General features: G+C 41.1%; 1 protein-coding gene across 2 annotated transcripts in view; it reads right to left on the reverse strand.

Moving 5' to 3' along the window:
* Positions 1–22,020, reverse strand: part of SKAP2 (src kinase associated phosphoprotein 2) — a 180,831-nt gene that overhangs the window by 67,394 nt on the left and 91,417 nt on the right. For both annotated transcript variants that reach the window (XM_036761294.1, XM_036761295.1), the window contains exons 5-6: positions 9,001–9,078; positions 6,816–6,899 (exon numbers count right to left, since the gene is read on the reverse strand). In XM_036761294.1, the coding sequence (XP_036617189.1) occupies positions 6,816–6,899; positions 9,001–9,078 (162 nt within the window). The remainder of the gene's footprint in view (positions 1–6,815; positions 6,900–9,000; positions 9,079–22,020) is intronic.

Below are 22,020 nucleotides of genomic sequence, written 5' to 3' on the forward strand. Positions count from 1 at the left end.
TCATTAATGATTTATTTGCAAAAACACCTGACAACTGGGTTACCGGCTGCTTGTACAGAGGTGTACATACATGCATGTATATGTTTATATATGTATGTGTGTATAAAATGTGTGTGCATAGTCCAAACACAGTTATTAAGTGCCTCCTTTAAGTTCTGAATATCCCTATGCTCATACAAATGTTTTCAAACTTTAGCAATTGAAAGATATCTAATCTACTCTGCAATGTTTCCTAATAAAGTCTTTTACATTTAGGAAGATATTTTCTCCTCTGTGATGATGGATAGCTTCCATGGCTGTTAATACTAATTACTTGAGCATAGGAAGAGGAAGCTATGCCCCTTGGTCCTGAACTGCATCAGAGAACTTAGTCAAAGGTAAATGCAATCAAAGAGAATTCAATATTTTTTATTAGTTTAAGCAAAATCTCCTTTTTAATTAAAGCCATTTTCAATGAATGATGCAGATGAAAACCCTGGTTCCGATGCTGAAACATACTTTAGGTCCTTTGAGTTATACTATGAGAATATAAGTGTCAAACCATTACCATTTTAATTAAAAACAATAGCTAGGAAGGCTCCTGCTTAGCATGAAAAGTCTGGCAAGTGCTTTCTGGTGGTCGGGGATTTTACACACGCACAGATCATGCCTTCTCCAGAGCATCATTCTCTGTCAGGATGAAAGCTGAGGGATTTCTACACTCCACCCTACATTTTCCACTCCAGGCATTAATCTGGTCCTACTGTGTGACAATACTGCAACCGAGAAGGGAGGATGAATGAATGGCTCATGTTGGGATAGGAAAGGAAGAAAGCTCCCACTGATCCTATCCTTTGGCCAATACAGCGCCTGCCTCCAAACTCCAAGTTCATAAGTTATTCATAACATAGGCTACAAAGCTATAACCACATGTAGCTGCTCTGGGAAAGAAATCATCATCTCACCATTGGGCAAACCTTCAATCACCTCCCAGACTCCTCGGAATATGTGAGTACCAGTGTTGTCACACATGCACATTGGGGCTGCAGGGCGACGCCGCCCCCAGCTCCCCATAACCCCAGGCTACTTTCCACCCAGAGCACAGTATAGATGGATAGATGGAGAGTCGTGGCTGGGAAAGTTATATGGATGGTGACTGGATCCATAAGAGAGCAGCTTGATACACCCTTTCCAGGAGCAATGGCAAGGTTGATTTGATTAGGGGAGAGGTCAGTGAACCACTTGTTACTTAGTATCACAGACTTCCCTTCACTGACCATCAGCCACCTGGTGCAAAAAACACACCCAGGAAGACCTGAATCCAGAATAATCAAAACGAAAAAGTAAACCAAAGTATAGTCGAAAGTTGGTTGGTGGCCACAAACAGCCTCTGACAACCAGTGATGATACAGCAAGCTGGGAGTGGTAGAAATTATGTCATCTTGATTGTATAAGACAAGCAAAGCAAGGAGACTCAATGCTTAACAAGAATGAGGGATGGCCCCATAGGGAGGGAAGCTCCTCGAGGGCTTCTTGCTTTCTTTACATTCCCATTACTCAGAACCATACTGATACATAGTGAGTGCTTAGTAAATGTCTGTTGACTGACTTACCCAAAGGAAGATCTCCAGCATGGCCAATTTAAAAAGGCATGGATAGGAAGAGCACAAAATTAGAAGGCCTTGAGGGGGTGAGAGTAGCATCAGTAAGAGGAGAGAATCGCACCTCTTCTCCATGAAACCACAGCTCCACCCAATATCATTGCCTCTCCCCCTCTTTTCTCCTCCCCCAATCCCCTCTCCACCCCCTCCCCCCAAATCATGGCTATGTGCAAATGAAACCCCTGACTCCCTGGCTTTGCAGGACCATTATTCTATAGCAGAGAGAATACAATGAGCATGGCTTTCTCCATTGGCCACGAGCACAATTTTGGGAGTGCCCAGCTGGGTCACAAGAAAGTGTGTGGCGTCACAGGGACTGCCAAAGCGAGGACTGCTTTGGGGAAAGATCACAAGAGAGCGCTTGGCATCACAGGGACTGCCAAAGCGAGGACTGCTTTTAGGAAAGATCACAAAGCACCATGTTTACACAGGCTGATGACTTCTTCACTTCCATGCCCCTTTCAGAGCCACCTGGAAGGTGGGAGGAGGAGGTAGAAGGAACCTCAAAAAACATTGAACCAATGGCAAGGGCACAAATAAGGCGACTTAAGTTTTCAAATAATTTATAAAATTATATGTTTTAACTATTATTTTCAAAACCTCAATAGAATTTATGCTAACTATGTAACAATTTCCATATCAAATGCAGTATACAATTTGAAGCTAAACTGTGAAGAAAAGAGATCTCTTCTCCTCCTGCATCAACATAGGAGTTGAGGTTCACATTTCAATGACAATCTGTGTCCCAAAATCTTGAAAAGTCTGTAGAGCAAAATAGAAACCCCAACTTTCCATTGGCTTTCATCATAAGACTGGAAATGGGCTCCTGTGGAAAAAAAAAATTCAGCAGCGGGAAATACTTTTAAAGTATGTTTTCAGAAAGGTGAAGAAAACCCGTGAGCAAAAGTCGCATGGACATGGAGCTGGACCATGGGCCTGGCTCTGGGCTTCCTTCCTGATTTACTCTCTTTAGCACTTATTTAAAATGCGGCTGCAACAGACACAGCTGGAAAGAAAAAACAGGGCACTGGTCTATACCTTCGCACAGTGCTTAGGACAACGAATGTTTATTAAGAGCCTACTGTGTACAAGATACTGTAGCACAAAGGGGAGGGAAAATATGAGCTGGGACAGACAGGTCTAGGGATCAGATTGAAATTCCCTCCTGGACTGGTGGAGCAGACAAATGGTCAGCCTTGGAGTCAGGAAGCCCTGAACTCAGCTCTGCTGAAGGGTGGAGAGCAACTGCTCAGTGCCCCAAGAGCCATCTTGGAGTGTAAAAGTTACAGGGTGTAGGAGGAGGGGATTTCAACACTGGGAGTTCCCCATGGTGATGTCACAAGTACAGACTGACATCCCTCCCCACCAACCCCCTGCCCAGGGCAATTTTTATATTTTGAATTTGATGAACAATATATTTATGAAGAATCAAAGTTGGGGTGACCAAAAGAACCAGGGCCCATTGTATGGTTGGTGCATATGATTGCCAAGAAAGTGTGTAAAAGTGGCCTGAAGGAAACACACAACATACATGTGAATTATCTGTAACTGGAAAAAGAGATGTGCTGGTTGTATGAGGAGAACAGGCTGCCTACTCTACTGGTATCAATGAAATGCCAGTGTACCCCAAGGACAGCCTCCAGCAAGTTAGGGAGACCCCCTGTACCTTGCAGCAAAGGGGGAGCAATCACTTGCCTGGTCCCTTTCAATTTTAATGTCCTGCAATGACAGAGAACCTTAGTTCTAGCTTTTTTTAATTCTTAAAGCTTAAAGCTTTCACTAACATAGCTGCTTTTCATGTCCCAAATCCTACACATCCCACACTGACTAGACCGAAGACTCTGATGCCTGGGATCACTTCCTCCCCTTCTCTGACTCTTCCCCCAATGCTTGGCATGGCCCCGTGCTTGGAGCAGGGCCTTTCTTCATATGTAAAATGACAGGGTTGACTAGGGGATCTCCAGGGTCTCCTCTACCTTTAAAACTCCACTTCTACATCTCCATGTCATGACAACTATTTACTGAATTAATTTAATAACTCAGCCATTGCACAAATTCCTCCTCACCCTTTGCTAGCTGCATATAAGGCATGCTTCCTTGTAAATGAAAAATGAAAGGAAGGTGCTTATAAACTCCACTGAAGAAATTTCAGGCAAATGAACCTCTCCTAAAGTGTAGAAAAGATGTCAATGGTGGATTAACATTCATATAGGTGTTTGTAAAGTAGCAATTCTGAAATGGATTCTAAATGAACCAAGTCACTCCTATCTACATCCACAGGAGGAAACACAGGAGATTCAGCTGCCAACATTCTGCCCTTGCTGAAGTCAAAACAATTGGATCTTGGGAATGCTAAGGAAAAGGAAGTCACAGAGATAGAGGAAGAAGGAAATGAAGGGCTGGATGTGGGTTTCATAAGGCGATAAAATATGTGCTGTATGTGTTTTTTACTTAAGAGCCCCAAATGGCTATGAATAATAAATATGAGCAATATTTATTGGGATGGAGGTAAGTGCATCATTTACCCTGGAGACTAGAACTCCTCTTTCTCAGCCATTACAACCTGATGGGTCAATATGTATTGGGGCCTGCACGATGAGGTTGAAAATGCGAACTATGTATCTGTCAGACAGTAACAAAGTGCCGTTTAACCTGGCACACAGTATCGGATCCTTCCAGGCCGCAAGAAGCCATGTCTCTAAATCTTACTTATTTGGGGATGAGGGTTTTCCTACATCTAAACAGCTCCTTTCAAAGGTGAGGCCAATCTCAAATGTATACAGGGCAAGAATGTCTGTCCAAAACTCACTGTACGAAGAAATGTGGCAAATTTATTTCCAGAAAGGCAGAGCTTAAAGGTGTTAGGACTATATCAGTTACATTTGACCTTATGAAAGGAAATGAGCATCATGTAGAGAAAATTTTCTAAGGAAAAAAAAGGATGGGGATGAAATTAAGAAAAGGCAATTTAAAAACTGTCTAATGACTGATAAAAGTCCTTGAAAAGAGGAATTAGCTAAAAAAAATACTGAAGGAAACAACCTATGAGTTAAAAGACCCATTAGAATCTATCTAAGATCTCCCTGGAAACAGGAGATGTTGCACAGTGACAGCTGTGAAAGCAGGATTTAACGCAAAGATGCGCCCAACCCTCCATTAGACCATGAAAACAAATCTCAGGAAAGAGAGGGTGAAATGTATCCCAACTAAAGAGGCAAAAACATGAATTGACCTGGGAATCCCTAGTAACCGACTGGAGTTCTCGTCAGAGAAGTACAGGGCCAGAAATGCAATGGATACCTCCAGAATATCAGCAGGATTTCTTTATGGCCCACAGAAAACTGCTAAATGTCCTTCAAAATAAATGGATGCAATAGAAACACCTTCTGTAATATTAACACCTGGTGGGCCATGCTGTGGCCCTGTCTTTAGGGCCTTGGCTACAGGACTAAGTTATACTGTAGCCACTCCCATCATTTTCCTGGTTCTCCTCTCAAACGGTCTGTCATTAAAACCCGGGAGAAGACTCACACCCTATTTCCTCCATAGGTTCCTAGGCCTGTCGGCAGCATCAAATGCTGTCAAGAGCGGAGGTCCGAGGTTTCCTTATGGCTGCTCAGGTGCCACTGGTTAACCTGTCCATCTACTAAACAATCCACAGACCCCTCAAACAAAAACAAACAAAGGAAAAACCAAGAGTGGGGGCCGGGGAAGAGGAGGAGGGAGAGCTTTGGGGCAGCGGAAGGACTAAATACTAGTCTAAAATATGATCTTTGTCATTGGTGTCTAGTCGCTAAGCACGGTTAACAAAGATCTAGGGATTCAACGTTGACTGATCTTTATACAAGCATCACAGAAGAAGCAACTAGCAGGCCACAGCCTGACTATTACCAGGATTTTCTCCCTCAAGATAAGAGCTATGTAAGGAGATACCTCAAGATTCAAAAACATATTCTCCAAAACAGGATATCCACACACCTTCAGAATGTCATGGCAAACACTTAGAAGCTTGAAAATAAAATCGGACCTAGTGTTAATGAAAGGTTCCAGAAACAAAAAAATATCTTCAGTGAGTTTTGGGGGGCTTGTTTTACTTTTTCAGTGTTTCCTTTTCAGAAAAACGCAGGACCTTTCCAATCTTTGGTTTAGCTCTGTGCTAAAAAAGAATATTTTTTATTTTCACTGTAATGTTAACTGGCTGTTTCTATTCTCCAGTTTTATCCTGGGTCTCAAAAGTAGCAAAGACTAGAATGTTAGATTATTTCTTAAAGTTCAGCAAATTATATTCCATTTTTAATGGCAGTGGATAGAACGCTGGGCCTGGAGTAAAGGAGACCTGAGTTCAAATCTGTCCCCAGATACTTCCAAGCTGTATGATCCTGGAAGGGTCACTTAGCCTCTGTTTGCTTCAGTTTCTTCACCTGTAAAATGGGGGTGATAATACCACCTCCCTCTGGGGTTGTTGTGAGGATCAAATGAGAGAATATTTGTAAAATGGTTACTATAATGGCCTAGCAAATAGGACGAGCTATGTAAGTGCTTACTACCTTCCCCTACTTTCCTTCCCCTAGCCAATTCAAGTATTTAGAAGTAAATTCACTAAGTGATTTTGTAATCATTCTAAAATATATTTTTAGATATAATATACTAAACATGATCATTTTATAAACAAACCAATCTATGCATAACATATTTCAATGCTAGAAAAATGCTATATCCACAAAGTGTAATAAAATATTAATTCCATTATTCATGTCTTTGCTAAACAATATAAAATCTATTGCTCCTCCCCTTCCTTACCTTGTGAACCAAAAATTCCAAGAATGTTACACTCTACCACTGATAAAACATACATACGAATGTGTGTTTGTGTATGTATCCCCGCTCAACAGGAAAGGTAGCTCCAAATTTCCCAACGGGACTCAAAATTGCACAAATCAGCAGATGTTCAGGTTTTACTAAGGGCCAAGAACTTGACAGTAGGGAAGGCTGGTGAGAAGAAGCCCTAGGCCATAGACTGCGATTGGTGCTGAAACCTTAAGCTTATTGATAAACTGTACTTTCAAGTTAAAAAAACGAAGCAAAACAAGAAATAAATTCACACTCACTGAGCACGCACTAAATGGAACAATTCCACTTGGTCATAATGCATCACAATTCAACAATCATGAGTACCTTTGTCACTTCCGTAATAATAGAAGACTGTTTTGCTAAGAGCGCACCAACGCTTCTGCCATTCAAATCCCAGGAAGCTGTGATCTGAAATAAAGATAAAAGAAAGAATTTTCAGGTAAGATAAACCATTTGTATTTACTGTCAATCAGTTCTTGATTTGTTCATCTGTAAAAATGATTTTGGAGGTCTCTTGCATCTCTAAAATTCTACACCTCTGACCTACGGCATACCTTTTATCTGAAGATTCTATTAAGTAAAAATAGAATTAGGAAAATTAAAAAGAGGGAGGAGGAACAGGACAACTACCACTATGGGGAATAACAGCCCTCCTGCTTCCCGCCAGTTTGGGGAAGAAAGAGAGGAAACATAAGCAAACAAAGGCCTGGCTCTGTAACTGTAGACAAATAACTCGACTGCTCCAGAATTCAATGTCCTCTTCCATTGGGCTGAATGACTCGGAGGTCTTCTCTGACAGCTGGTTCTGCCTGGCTTTGGACAATCAAATGCCTTATGGGTGTCAGACACCAGGTTATAAAAGGCAAGAACTGTCCCTGCCCCCAGGGAGCTTATGTTCTAATGAAGACAACATGGATAGAAATAGGCCATACAGGATACATGCAGAGTAGATGGAAGGTGATATAAAAATAAAAGCTATTAATAATTTTTTTAATTATCAAGAAAAGATTGGCCAGAGGAAACAGTGCATAAGGCATCAGTAAGGAGCCAGCCTGGAAGCTCCCCTGGCCTCTGTACAATGTAAAAAAGGAGGAGGACAAGGGATGCTCGTCCAAGGAGACATCCCCTCTGGTGGCCTTCCTGGAAGACAAGAACCAGAGAGTCTCACAATGACAGGGAATGGGATGGAGTGAGCAATGGGGAATGGCATCGTGTTAGTCTCACTGGGGCTGGGGAGGTGCTGACATTTTTGGGGTAACAGTAGTTCTGGTAAAACCAAGTTTAAGGTTTTTTAAGGTCGTTAATATCCTCCCTGTCTCAAGTCCCTCAAGATGTGGCCTCCCCTAGAGGGACTTGGCCCAGTGTGGCCACTCCTCCCATCTTTGTACCCTTTGATGCCATTTCTACAACAAACAGGGCTTATGCGTTAAGTGCCTACTATGTACAACGCTGAGGCAGCAAGGTGGCACAGTGGATAGAGCACCAGGTCTGGAGTCAGGAAGACCCAAATTCCAGGTCTTCAGCCTCCGATGCTTATTAGCTGTGTGGCCCTGGGCAAGTTACTTCACTGTTTGCCTCAGTTTCTTCATCTGTAAAATGAGCTAGAGAAGGAAATGGCAAACCGCTCCAGTATCTTTGCCATAAAAACCCTGAATGGGGCCATGGACAGTCAGACACAACTGAAACAAGGTGCTGGGTCAGTGCTAGAAAAAGAGAGCTACAAGCAAGGGGTAGAAGTTGGAAGTAGGTACACTGTGCCCCCTGCACCAAGCAGAATCCTCCAGGGGAGTGTGCTGCCCACTGGGCCCCAGGGCCCCTCCTAGGAGTCTTCAAGTGGAAGCTGCCAGAGCCCCTGTCAGGGAGGTCGGCTGGAGAGGGGAGGCCTGGGCAGGGACTGATGTGCCTCGATGACCTCTGGGGTCCCTTCCAGCTCAAAGGTTAAGCAGGTGAAGCGGATTCTGACAGAAAGGGCCAAAAGGGGACAATTCGGAGGCAGACAGTAAGAGGAGACATTCCATTTTTCATTTCCACCATTATCATAATAATCCTTCCATTCTTCATTTTCCCATTATAAATGGGTATTAAAAGAATGAGACCTTCTGGCTAACACCAATTATCAGAGCCAGAAGAGAACATTGTAACAGACATGTACAATGGCGAGCAATCTCCCGTTTTGACACAGACCATGGAATGCCAGGTGAGGTCATTAAGTGCCCACTGTGCACCATGCACTGAATGAAGCGTTAGGGGGCAGGATAAGTGCCATAATCCTTTTGTCTAATGTGCCCCCAGTGGCAGCCAACAACTGTTAAACCACTCACAAAGATCTAAAACTAAAAATGCATTCAACTGTAGTTATTCAAAAAAACAACTGAAGGACGAGCTTATGGTGTTGATCATGTCCCCCAAAGTCTTTGTTCATTCACCCAGGAGAACATCAGCCCAGAAGGGGTGCAGAGAGGAGGACCACATTCTTCCCAATGGTCTCTCCTGGAACCTCGGACTTTACCTTTCCTCCGTTTCTCAAGGTAGCCGGCCTTCAGAACAAATGGAAGGTCTTGTGCTGCAATTGAAGGGAACTGGTTTCCTAGAAGAGGGAAAGAGAAAATAAACATTTAGGTAATCACCTTAAACCCAAATGCCAAACCCAATTCCAGGTAATGTCATTTTAACGACCAAATTCAGACATAGCCAAGTCTGCTAGCCTCATTTCTTCTACATCCTGGCTCCTCCAGTCTCAATAGCAAAACTTATCTGTACTCATCTGCTGAAAAAAATGGTGCTAGAAATTAGAGTGATATTGGAAAGGAGTGTGATGATAGATAAAACAGGTTCTGTTTTGTTTTATACTCTCTAAGCAGAGGATTGCAGCCCGACTTTCACTAAAAGACATCATTTTGGAAGCAAAGAACCATCAACAAGTTCCAGAAAACGGAGCCAGGAACCGTAAACAAAATCCCACATTTTCCCTCTTTGCACCTGTACCTGTCTGTAACTTCCTATATTCTTAGAGTAGAAAAAAGATGCTAAAATAAACACAGGTGAATATGATTTATCTCAAGAGCAAATGCTCAGTGGTGCTCTAAGCCTCATGCTAGAATCCTAAAACAAAAACAAAAATAGCCCAACTCTGGGTTACTTCTGCCTCTGGGGTGGCATTGTTGAGAGAGAAAAAAGAGGACATTTTAAACAAGTACAGTTGACCAGTCAGCAATGATTTATTAAGTGGCCAGCGAGAGCAGAAAGGCCGATTGGGCTGGGTGGCAGAGAGCAGGAGGGGGAGGCCTGCCCAAAGAGACTGGAAAGGCAGGCTGGGGAAAGGTTGTACAGGGCTGTAAAAGCCACAGTAGGCCTTATCTTTGATCCTAGAGGACTGGTCAGAAGAAGGGGTGTCCCATGGTCTGATATGGGCTCATTCTAAGGATTCCATCATTACCACCATTCAATGAGGGCTCCCCAAATGCCACATCAGGTATCTCATTGAGACATGGAGGTGACTCTGATTCTCAAAGTCTATGCCAGCCAGTGGAACACAAGCTCTGGCATATCCCACCACGCTAGAAAAACTTCAAGTACAACCTCAGCAACAGAACATAGCTGCTTTCCAACAATGAGCCTCCTTAAGCACAGAGAGGCTCATCACCTCTTCATGTGGTGATACATTCTTTGTGCATGGGACAAAGAAACCCATAAAATGGCCATCAGTCCTAGGGCCTCTTCTGTTTCCACCGTGGTGGCAGTAGAGTGGTTGAGAAAGGGGCCAACGAGGCTAAGAATCCCCCAGACCTGGGACCACCTACAAACCCTGATGTGGCTCTTGGTACTCCAAATTTGAAAAGCTTGTCCAGTGGCTAGCAACTGAGCACACCCCTGAAGGAAACAGGTTGCATCAGTCTTAAAAATGTTGCTGTTATAAATGAAACAAGCTGAATGGATGGACGGTTCACAGGCTCTCCTTGGAGAGACAAAGAAAGGAGTTGGCAGGGCAGGTTCTCCCTGCAGCCTGAGGTAACAAGACTTATCAAGGCATGGGACAACAGGTTATCTTTTCCTGTAGTGCTCATAAGGTATATGGCTATGTGTATAGATATATGTATGTGTATATATATTTGTATATATAATGCATGTCTGCATATACAGATTATGTATATGTATGTAAGAAAATGTGACCACCAAACACACTGCAATAGAGATACCAACATTTGTCGCAAAAGAAGAGGTGGTAGAAAACTTCTACCAAAAACTTTCTAAGTCCTTCCAAATTAAATCTTCACATCCTCTGAGACTCAGTGATGTCAATGCAAAGATGAGAACAGGTGATGATAGTGAGAAATAAGAGAGGCCAGTCCAAAAAAGTGTGCACTGCCACGAAGAGTCAGACGTGTGTACCGGACCACACACTATATTTGAGAAAATAATCCACAGTCACCAGACACAGTGATCCCATGGGGAAAATCACAAAAAAGTAACCCTAAAGCAATAACTCATTACTGATCTAGGAGTCATTCTTGAATCAGATGCTTGTATACACTCTGGCCACCAACTTGTTAGAGCAAAAAAAAAAAAACCAAACCAAAATTATCACAGAGATTAAAGAAAGAACAATATGGCATGCAGGTAAAAGTAACTTCAACCTATTTTAAATGACAGACATTAAAAATGGGAAGAAGACAGAAAAATAACATTGATGTTGCTTATAAAAATCCCATTCAGAATTATAATCTCTATAGATCAATTGCCATAAACAAGGAAAGTTAAAGATCTAAAAACCACTTTTGCAGGCAATCATTTAAATTGTTTGCCAAACGGAAAGATCCAGCAGCCAAAAGCACCACTGGTTTCACACATAAACTCATTTGTGAAATCTTACAGAGAAGGATGGTGGAAGATGATAAGCAGCATTGCTTCATAGAACAGAGAATCAGAAAAGGTTTAAAAAAGGCAATTTAAAGAAAGCTTGGGCACGTAAGCAAGGTCATCACAATGGCTTTTAGGAATGGAAGAGGACAATAAGTGATCAAATGAGAGAAAAGATTTGTAAGCATGACACAGAGGGAAACCTTCCCAACAATCAGAGCTGTCTCACAGCACAACGGACAGCTACTGGAGAGTGAGCTCCTCATTCCTGAAGGACCTCAAGCAAAGGCTGGATGGGCACTGATCAGGAATGTTGTAGAGGGGATTCTGTTTCAAGTATGGGTTGGACCAGATGACCAATAAGGTCCCTCCCAACTCAGAAATTCCATAAATGTCTTCAATTTAAGTTAAAAAAGAAACTCACAAGTATAAGACTGTGGGAGTCACACTGAGGCATGAGAACATGTAAAAACAAGGCTCCTCAGTGAGTAGAGCACCAGCCCTGGAGTCAGGAGGACCTAAGTTCAAATACGACCTCAGACACTTGACACATTTACTAGTTGTGTGACCCTGGGCAAGTCACTTAATCCCAATTGCCCTGCCTTCTCCCCTCAAAAAAAATTAAAAAAAAAAAAAAAAGCTCCCTGGGGATCCTACCAAATGTCCATCTCTGTCCAAGGTGCTGAAAGGATACAAAACATGCATCGCCAGTATTCCTGCCTTTAGTAGCTGGCAGTCTGCTTGGAGAGGCTATCTCATAACTTTCCTGCTAAGTGGTTAAAACTGCTGGCTTTTCATAAACTATACGATTTCTCCATTTACTAATTGCTCTGGAATATTTTATATTAAAGCTTAAAACTGCACTCAGTCAGTAAATATTTATTAAGCTCCTACTAAGCTCTAGCCACTACACTAGGTACAGAGGATACAAAGAAAGGCAAAAGACAGTTTCAGCTTTTGAGATGCTCACAGGCCAACAGGGAGGCCAGCATGCAAACAACTGTGTGCAAAACAAGCTACATACAGGACAAATGAGAAATAACTATAGAGAGAAGGCACCAGAATTACGGAGGATTGGGAAGGGCTTCCTGCATAAGATGCAACTTTAGCTGAGGCTTGAAGGAAGCCAGGGAAGTCAGGAGGCAGAGAGGAGGAGGGAGAGCATTCCAGGCATGGGGGAAGGCCACAGAGAAGGCCTGGAGTTTGCATATGGACACCCTGGATTCGGAATGCTGCCAATACAACTTAACATACTTAATAATTTAAGACAACGTAAAAGACACTTCCTCTCAGCCACGTCTAAGGGCTGGTAAGAGTCCATCCATAATAAGACCAGAGGAAAGACTGTGAAGCTGGAATGATTCCTACCAGAAGTTCCTGGACTACATCCTGCTTTCTGACAACACATATTCATTTCCACATCTACTAACTTTTTTTAAGTCCTTGATAGAGTATTGACTTTGGCATGGTAAATTATGAAGCTGTTAAAATTAAGAAAAATAATATTATTAAAATGGCTAAGTTAACCAGATGCTTAAGTTATTAATTCCTAATAAAGCCTTATTAAAAATTCTCTAAGCAATCAAAGGTCTAAGTACTTCAACAAAAGAGTCAAATGAGTCATGATATTTTTCATAACCTCACATTACAAAATCCTGGAACGTCTCCATTAGCCCATATACCCTCAAACGGCAGGAGCTTTACACTTTCCTGTTCTCATTTTTCAAACCAACAAGCATTTATTAAGTACTTACTATTTGCCAAACACAGTACAAATCACTAACATGTCAAGAAAGCATCTTTTAAAAAGCATAATTGGAAGTGCCATCATCAATATCAGTATCATCTGGAACACATTATGTGTTTATTAACTATAATATAAATCAAGCCATTTCCTGGCCTGGTTTGTTGAATGAATGAATGAAAGCAGTATACATAACTACCTGCCTAATAGCAAATATATGATACTTTAAGTAATATGACAATAAATACTGTTATTATTCATAATGATGGACATTATTATTCATAAACTCTGCTAAACATTTTCAAATCTAGAATTTATGCCATCTTCTACCAGGTCTAATGGAAATCAATTTTTGGTGATCAAAAATGTCTTTTAAGAGATTGTTAATGCACCATCATTCGTAATCATCCACATAAGATGACTCTGCAAAACCTGTTTTCAGGGAAAGTACTTTGGAGGGAGAGTATTTCAATGTTTGCCAGGACATTTCTGTAGTACTAAAATGTACTAATGGTAATTTAATACTGGAGTATCGAAATCTTTAAAAAATAAAGTAAGCATGTTTTTTAAAAGACCATGAAGTTTAAAAATCAGAAACCCTGCAAAAGTCTTAGCAAACATTGGGACATGTCAGTAATTGAAAAATTAATATTACAGCAGTCAAAGTGGGGGATAGAAGTGGGAAGTCATAGATATAATTAAAGCTAAATTCATTAAGTTCTTTTCCTTCAACTACAAATTCGTATTTCTGTGAGTACAAAGAAAAGCTAGTTTATTTTAGAATATTTTCAAATACTGTTCCTATAAACTATGATTTTGTTTATGATGTGTTTATTCTTTCTACTAGCAAACATTTCTGAATGATTTATTAACAGCATAAATAAAACCAATCAGAAATGGGAATCCTTAAAGGGCTAAGAAGCTTCCTAGACTTTATCGATGATGTAATATAATCAAGGATGTTTCTTTCAATTCACACTATGGGAAAATAAGAGATGCAAACACCATTGTCATTTTGTTCCAACTCCCAAGCGCACCTTGTTACTAAGGGGGCAGTTAAAATAAAGGAGCAACATATAAAGAACTACTGAACATTAAATAATTTTATGAGTCTAACTTAAATCAACAAAGGCAGAGAAACTCAGGATGAAGACTCTCCCTCTGCCCATAACACTCCCTGTTGGGCCAAGTTATTGAAACAAGAATATTTCTAAGTATCCCTTACCCTACAATATTGGCTACTTATGTCATTTAAAAGAGGGGAAACTCTCTCTCCAAATAGATGTGGGTATGTATGTATAGTAGCTTCGTAAGCTAAACTGCTGAAGCTTTTTTTGTGGTGGCCCAGAATTGGAAATTGAGGGGATGGTCATCAATTGGGGAATGGCTGAACAAGTTGTGGCATATGACTGTGATGGAATACTATTGTTCCATAAGAAATGATGAGCAGGCACACTTCAGTAAAACCTGGACTTACATAAACTGAGGCTGAGTGAAGTGAGCAGAACCAAGAGAACATTGTACACAGTGACAGCCACATTGTGCAATGACTGACCTTGATAGACTTAGCTTTTCTCAGCAGTGCAAGGATCTAAGACAACTCCAAAAGACTCATGATGGAAAATGCTATCCACATCCAGAGAAAGATTGATGGAGTCTGAATGCAGATAAAGCATGCTATTTTCTCTCTCTTTTTTTTCTTCTTTCTCATGGTTTTCCCCTTTGGTTCTAAATCTTCTGTACAACATGGAAATATGTTTAATATGATTGTATACATATAGCCTATATCAGATTGCACACCATCTTGGGGAAGGGGGAGCAGGAGGGGGGGAAAATTTAGAACTCGGAATCTCATAGAAGTGAATGGTGAAAGCTAAAAACAAATAAATAAATAAACAAACTTTTTAAAAACTGGGATGCCCAGAATGGGATACAATATTTCAACTATCATCTGACCAAACCAGAATTCTGATTGACTATTACCTCATTATTCCTCGAGTAATGCCAAAAAAAAGCTAAATTGCTAAGCATTTTCCCCTTTCTGTCATTCAAAACAGTGTTCCTCATTCAAAGAATCAAAGGAAGTACTAGGTCTCTCCATGAAAAAGCAATACCCACCTTCCCCCCAATCTCATGACTTTTAATACAGGTATGTATTACACACTCACAAATTAGGAAGCAAAGACCAGGGATCAAAATGGATGCCCATCACTGGGGAAGAGCTATAAACTGTGGTAGATAAATGTAATGGGGTATGACTGTACCATAAGAAATAATCAATGTGAAGAATACAAAAAAGCATGGAAAGCCATGGATTGATGCAGAGAAGTATCAGAATAGGAAAAGTCAAGTCAGCAATAACTTAGATTAAGTTCCTACTATGTGCCAGGCACTGTGCTAAGTGCTGGAGATACACAGGAATGAGTGGCTGGTTTAGGAAGTTACAGGGATGGTGAGCAGAGCCATGGGGAAGTTGACTGACACAACCTTTCTTTTTTTTTTTACTTTTTTAACATTTTTATTCAAAGTTTTCCCCTCCCCCTTCCTCACACAGTAAGCAATCAGACATAGATTATACATGTGCAATTATGTAAAACATTTCCATATTAGTCATTTTGAATAAGAAGGCTCGAAGAAAAGAAAAAAAATGAAAGGGTAAAAAATATGCTTTAGTCTGTATTCAGTCAATATCAGTTCTTTCTCTGGTTTTAGGTTCATGGAGGACTTGCTTGTCATTTCTTAAAGCACAATAATATTCCATTATAATCATATACCACAGCTTGTTTAGCCATTCCCCAATCAATGAGCATCCCTTTGTTTTCCAATTCTTAGCCACCACAAAAAGAGCTGCTATAAACATTTTTGTACAAAGAGGTCCTTTCCCCTTTTTTTGGATATCTTTGGGATACAGATCTAGCAGTGGTATTGCTGGATCAAAGGGTATACAGTTTTATATCCCTTTGGGCATAGTTCCAAATTATTCTCCAGAATGGTTGGCTCAGTTCACAACTCCACCAATAGTCCATTAGTGTTCCAATTTTCCCACATCCCCTCCAACATCCAACATTTTCCTTTTTTGTCACATTAGCCATTCTGATAGGTGTGAGGTGATGCCTCACAATTGTTTTAATTCTAATATCTCTGATCAATAGTGATTTAGAGCATTTTTTCATGACCATAGATAGCTCTGATTTTTTTTGTCTGAAAACTGCCTGCTCATAACCTTTGATCATTTATCAAGTGGGGAACGACTTGTATTTTTACAGATTTGACTCACTTCTCTATATATTTGAGAAATGTGGCCTTTATCCTAGATACTTGGTGCCAAAACTTTTTCCCAGTTTTCTCTTTTCCTTATAATTTTGGTTGCACTGGTTTTGTTTGTGCAAAAACTTTTTAATTTTATATAATCAACATTGTCTACTTTATATTTTGTAATGCTCTCTATATCTTCTTTGGTCCTAAATTTGTTCCTTATCCATAAATCTGACTAAATTATTGTAAGCTCTCTTAATCTGCTTATGGTATCATCCTTTATGTGTAAATCATGTACCCATTTTTACCTTTATCTTGGTATACGGTGTGAGATGTTGGTCTATACCTAGTTTCTGCTAAACTGGAAAACAGTATGACAGAAACCAGGTATAGTCCAATATCTTATTCTGTATATCAAGATATAACTTTTCAAGTAGGATAACAGTGATTAGACAATGGTTCGAGAGGAAGAGGTGGAAATGGGAAAGGGATCACACGCTTGGTAACAACAAGCTGAAGAAGATGGCCAAATGGATGGATTGGAATGTGAAGCATGGCTGGGGCCAGCTAGAGCTAATGGGCCATCTAGCAGCTGACACATACAGAGAATCACCAGGGGGATGGATACATAGATACAAATACAGGGATAATAGCCAAAATAAAAGCCCCATTGCCAATATCAGCACTTAGCAACTTTACAAGAATTTTTTCAAACTCCCAAATAAATATCATCTAGTAGCCTGGGACACACACAATTTTGTTCCCACATGTCTCATAAAACTTTACCAGAAAACCATTCAGACTGGCATATGAAAATACCAAAACATAAGCCTTATTTTATAGTATCTGTTCATACGATTTATTAAAAATGGTCTGCTTTTTAAGGAAAACAACATAAAATTAGAAGCATATGAACAAGCCTGAGGAAGATAAATATTCTACTTCTGAGTTTCTGGAAGAGAAACTTGCTTAGGAAAAGAAGCATCAGAAGAAGGCCTTGAGCAGGATGAAAAGAAGAAATTCCCAAAGTGGTTTGGAGGCCTTGGGAATGGTAAAGAAGACCAGATGCTGAATTCTGGAAGGAGATATTTGAGGAGACTTAAGAAGATGAAGAAGGGCCAAGCTAAAGGTGGTGAAAGGTTCAATCTGAATGACCTGAGGAAGAGGAGGAGAAGGAAGAGGACAAGATGGAGGACTCCACAAGAAGCTGAAGAGAAGGGAGATGAACCTTACTGGAAGGGAGGAAGAGACATAGAAGGCAAAGAGAAGCCAGGAGAAGAAGACAAAAATAAGGAACAAATGAAGACAAAGGTTGGTGAGAGAAGGTGGTCCAGTTGCTAAAGACGCATGAGAAAGGCAGATCTCTGGTCAGAAAGAGCCACTTCTCCCACGTGCTGGCTGGGTGACCCCTACCCTCTCTGGATCTCAAGGAAACTTTCCAAGACTACACTGCAGAACAGTTGTCGATTCACATGAGTAGGAGCTTCTCTGGCTTGGAAGCTCCTTATGTCAGATAAAATCACAGGTCTGGACCAGTTAGAAGAGGTGCTGAGCAATTAGCAAGATGTAAAGAGGGAAGGAGACTAATGATTCTGGAGATGTGATCACTAACGGCCAGTGTGGCATTGCAATTCCGAAAATAATATACCAGCCAGAAAGACAAAAACTGAGAACCTCACTTCCAGCAAGGATGAAAATGGGGTAAATTGGACGTGATTTGCTTCTAAGCTTGTGACGCTTGTGTATCTACCACAGGCAGTGATTGTTATCTGTGCTCAAACTATGGAATGGCTTCCCTCCTAGCAAAGAAGGCAAAAGGCTCCAAGGAATGTTCCTCCATCTACCAGATTGTTAGGTGCAAGGTAATGCTCCCCATTCCACCTCTGATGCTAGAGCTATCCCCTCCAAGGTTACCTTGTGTCTGCTATGGAGATTCTTATAAATGTAATGAAGCTCACTGAAAAGACCCTGGTGCTGGGAAAGATGGAAGGCAAAAGGAGGAGGGGATGGCAGAGGATGAGATGGAGAGATAGTGTCATGGAAGCAGTGAGCATGCACTTGGACAGACTACAGGAGATAGTGGAGGACAGGAGGGCCTGGGGTGCTACAGTCCATGGAGTCACCAGACACTACCGAATGACTCAACAACAACAACACAAATGTCCACGTTGGCTCCCCTGGAATGTAAGCTCTTTGAGGGGAGGCATTCATTCGCTTTGTCTTTTTTATCCACAGCACTAGCACAATGTAGATAGGGGATACTGTACACAAAGCAGATAGTACATGCTTATTGACTGATGGGCTCAGGTTTGGGGAATATCAAAGAGCTACTCACAAGGACTTCAAAATACCTCACAGTCTAGCTAGGAATCTGTTATCAGGACATCTGATCACTGGAGTTAGGGTTGACTCTTTGACTCTTGACTCAAATGAAGAACGCCATCATTTAGACCTGCTTCTCGGGACACCTCTTGACAGACAAAAATAAAAATGAAATAAACTATTACTGAACGACACGACAGAGCAGGTCTGCGTTCACAGAAACAGCGATGTTGCCTGTCCCAATTCCAAGGCCATACAAAGGAGAGGTCAAGTGACGAGAGTCATTGATTCCAAGTGAATCCAAGGGTAGGAAAGCCAAGCCGTGAGTGACACCACGGTACCAGGGGCTGCCCCAGGAGCCTAAAAGGACAAGAATGCCAGCAGCTGACACTATAAGGTCTGCAAAGAACTCTACGTGTCATCTCATTGGAAATTATGTCATTTGACCTCACGCTGCAGGGAAGTAGGTTCTATAAGAATTATTATTTTTGTTTGGGGGGCATCTAGGTGGAGCAACGGATAGAGTGTCGGGCCTGGAGTCAGGAAGACTCATCTTCCTGAGTTCAAATCCAGCCTCAGACACTTCCTAGCTGTGTGACCCTGGGCAAGTCGCTTCACCCTGTTTGGCTCAGTTTCTGTAAAATGAGCTGGAGATGGAAATGACAAACCACTCTGGTATATTTGCCAAAAATGGGGTCACAGAGAGTCAGACACAACGGAAAATGAGTAAATGACATCATTGCCAGTTTACAGACATGGAAACTGAGGTGCAGAGAGATTAAGTGACTTGCTTGTGGGTATGTCAGAGACAGGAATGAAATCCTGGTTTCTCATAATTACAAGTTCAATGCTCTTCCCACCATGCTGTGTGTCCTTTCATGATAAATTCTGTATTTCTCACTAAAACACAAAAAGCCTCAATACCTGTGCACAATATGCCTGTGTATAAATGTCTCCTGATGGCAAGGTTTCTGACACAGTCTTATTATATCTGATAAAATTTGGAATTTCTGATTCAGAATCACAGCCACAAAAATATCATATACTCTATCCCATGAGATTGGAGGCAGCCACAGCCTGAATCAAGAAGTCAAACTGAGGAAACTCTCAAAGAACCTGGAATATTTAGAACTCTGTTATCCTTAAGCCTCATCATTTGGGAACTCTTGCTAAAATCTAATTCCTGTATAGTTCTTGTAGGTGAGATAAAATATCATTTGAGACTGAGTTCTTGACTCAAAACTTCTCTGCCAAGAACAGTTAGGTATCAAATTTTTTTTAAAAGGAATGTTTGGCATATACAAGAATCAAAATACACCAAACCAGCAAAGATACACAAATATTTTAAATGAAAATTTAAAAAATTAAATAAGTCATTATGAAAAAAATTATAATAGAATTGATTGAAACATGTCATGCTATGGAATAATAACAACAGAGCAAATTTTTACTTCAAAATACCAAATGCAATTGAGTTTGGCTCTTTTGGCAGGGAGGAGACAGGGTCCAGACCTGAAATTCTATTCATGTGGGTAAAGAAACTCCCTGAGCCAACACAAATGGGCACATCTTCTGCATGTTCCAATCTCAGGATGTTATATGAAGGACCTGTCCAGAGCCACAAGGCCTGTCTGTACGTAAGTGTTACACATGGCCCTTGAACCCAAATTTCCCAGCCTGCCTCCAAGCCAAGCTCTCAATTCACATCTCAATGGCATTCTAATTCTAAAAATAGATTCTCCTCAACTGAAATGAATGACAATTGGTGCTATCATTAATCTGATGAAAGAAAAACTTGTTAAAACATGTTACTAGAATAGGATCAATGTAAATAAAATGATTTCTCTCATGATTTAAATCATCAGTAACAAAGGACTAAATCAGACTTGAAACACTAGACATCTTTACTGGCTGATGCAGACAGCTGTAGTCCCTCTCAGCTTGGCCAAGCTAGTCTTTAGAAAACAGCCCTGGGGGCTCAGGGCCAGGCCCACACAGAAAGCTCTCTTGGGTGGGGAGGCCCCACCAACACTCAATTCTGTGGGCACAGACTTAAAAAGCTCTAAGAAGTCCCCTGCTCATGAGGAGGCATTTTTATCTAAATAAAAAATGAGCTTCTGAACCCTGGGTATTTTTTTTCTAACAACAAAAATCTAACTTTAAGATAAATGTTGCTTGTTTTCCTGTTTTGGGTAAAATGTGGGTTCTAAGCTTCCTTCTGGGATCAAGTGCCACCTTCTCAATGAAGGCACTCCCCCCCCACTCCTGCCCCATCCAGTTGCTGAAGCTCTCATTCTTCAAATTAGTTGAATTTATCTGTGGGAACTTGGTAAATCTACCAAGAGAATGGAAGCTCCTTGAGGGCTCAGCTTTTTATACCCAAAACCTTGATTCCTTCTGGCACGTGGAAGGTGTTCCATCAACGCTGAATTGAATTGAAAGTTAGATGGATTATTTCAGGCAATGCAACCATAGCAATTTAAGTACTGTATTATACAACTAAATCTTTCTTCCAACATAAACAAAGGCTAGAAAAAGATGAACTTTGCTGCTTAAAAAAATTCCCAAGTAACTTCTCCATTTAAAACTAATTAGGCAGTTAGGTGGTGCAATAGTCAGTGTCATGGACTTCAAGTCAGGAAGAGCTGACTTCAAATCCTGCCTTGGATACTTACAGCTGTGTAACCCTGGGCATGTCACTTAAGTTTTCAGCCTCAGTTTACTCATCTCAAAAATACGGAAAATAATAGCATCTACCTCAGCGGTCGCCAGGAGTGTCAAATGAGATAATATAGACAAAGCACTTACAAAAAAGCAAACCTTAAAATGCTACGGAGATGCATTGTACATCTCAGGGAGCTCCTTTTCACATGCTTTGTCATCCTTCTCTGAATTCCTCACATTCCTCATTTCTTTTTCCTTGAATAATATTTTCCCCCTAATTTCATGCAAAACCAATTTTCAACCTTCATCCTCTAAAACTCTGAGTCCAAATCCCTCCCTCCCCGGCCCCAGACAGCAAGCAACTTGATCCAGACCAGACCACACATGTGCAATCATGTAAAACACACCTCCACATACAGTCCTCATTTCTTACATTACAAAAATGTTCTGTTACATTAGCGTCCCTCAGTGTGCTCAGACGTTCCCTCACTGATGCGTCTCTCTCCTCTTCTGGAGTCCCCGTTACTGCCGAGGACATCCGTATTCTCCCAATATCCCTGGGGATGCATGTGAGCCTCAGCGCTGACCATTCTTATGAGGAACTGGGCAACCGCATTATTTCACATGGGGAAGCCAGGTGGTGCACTGGATGGAGCACCTGCCAGGCCTAGAGTCAAAAAGACCTGA

This window comes from Trichosurus vulpecula, chromosome 5 (genome assembly GCF_011100635.1).
Source record: "Trichosurus vulpecula isolate mTriVul1 chromosome 5, mTriVul1.pri, whole genome shotgun sequence".
In the NCBI taxonomy this organism is placed as follows: Eukaryota; Metazoa; Chordata; class Mammalia; order Diprotodontia; family Phalangeridae; genus Trichosurus; species Trichosurus vulpecula.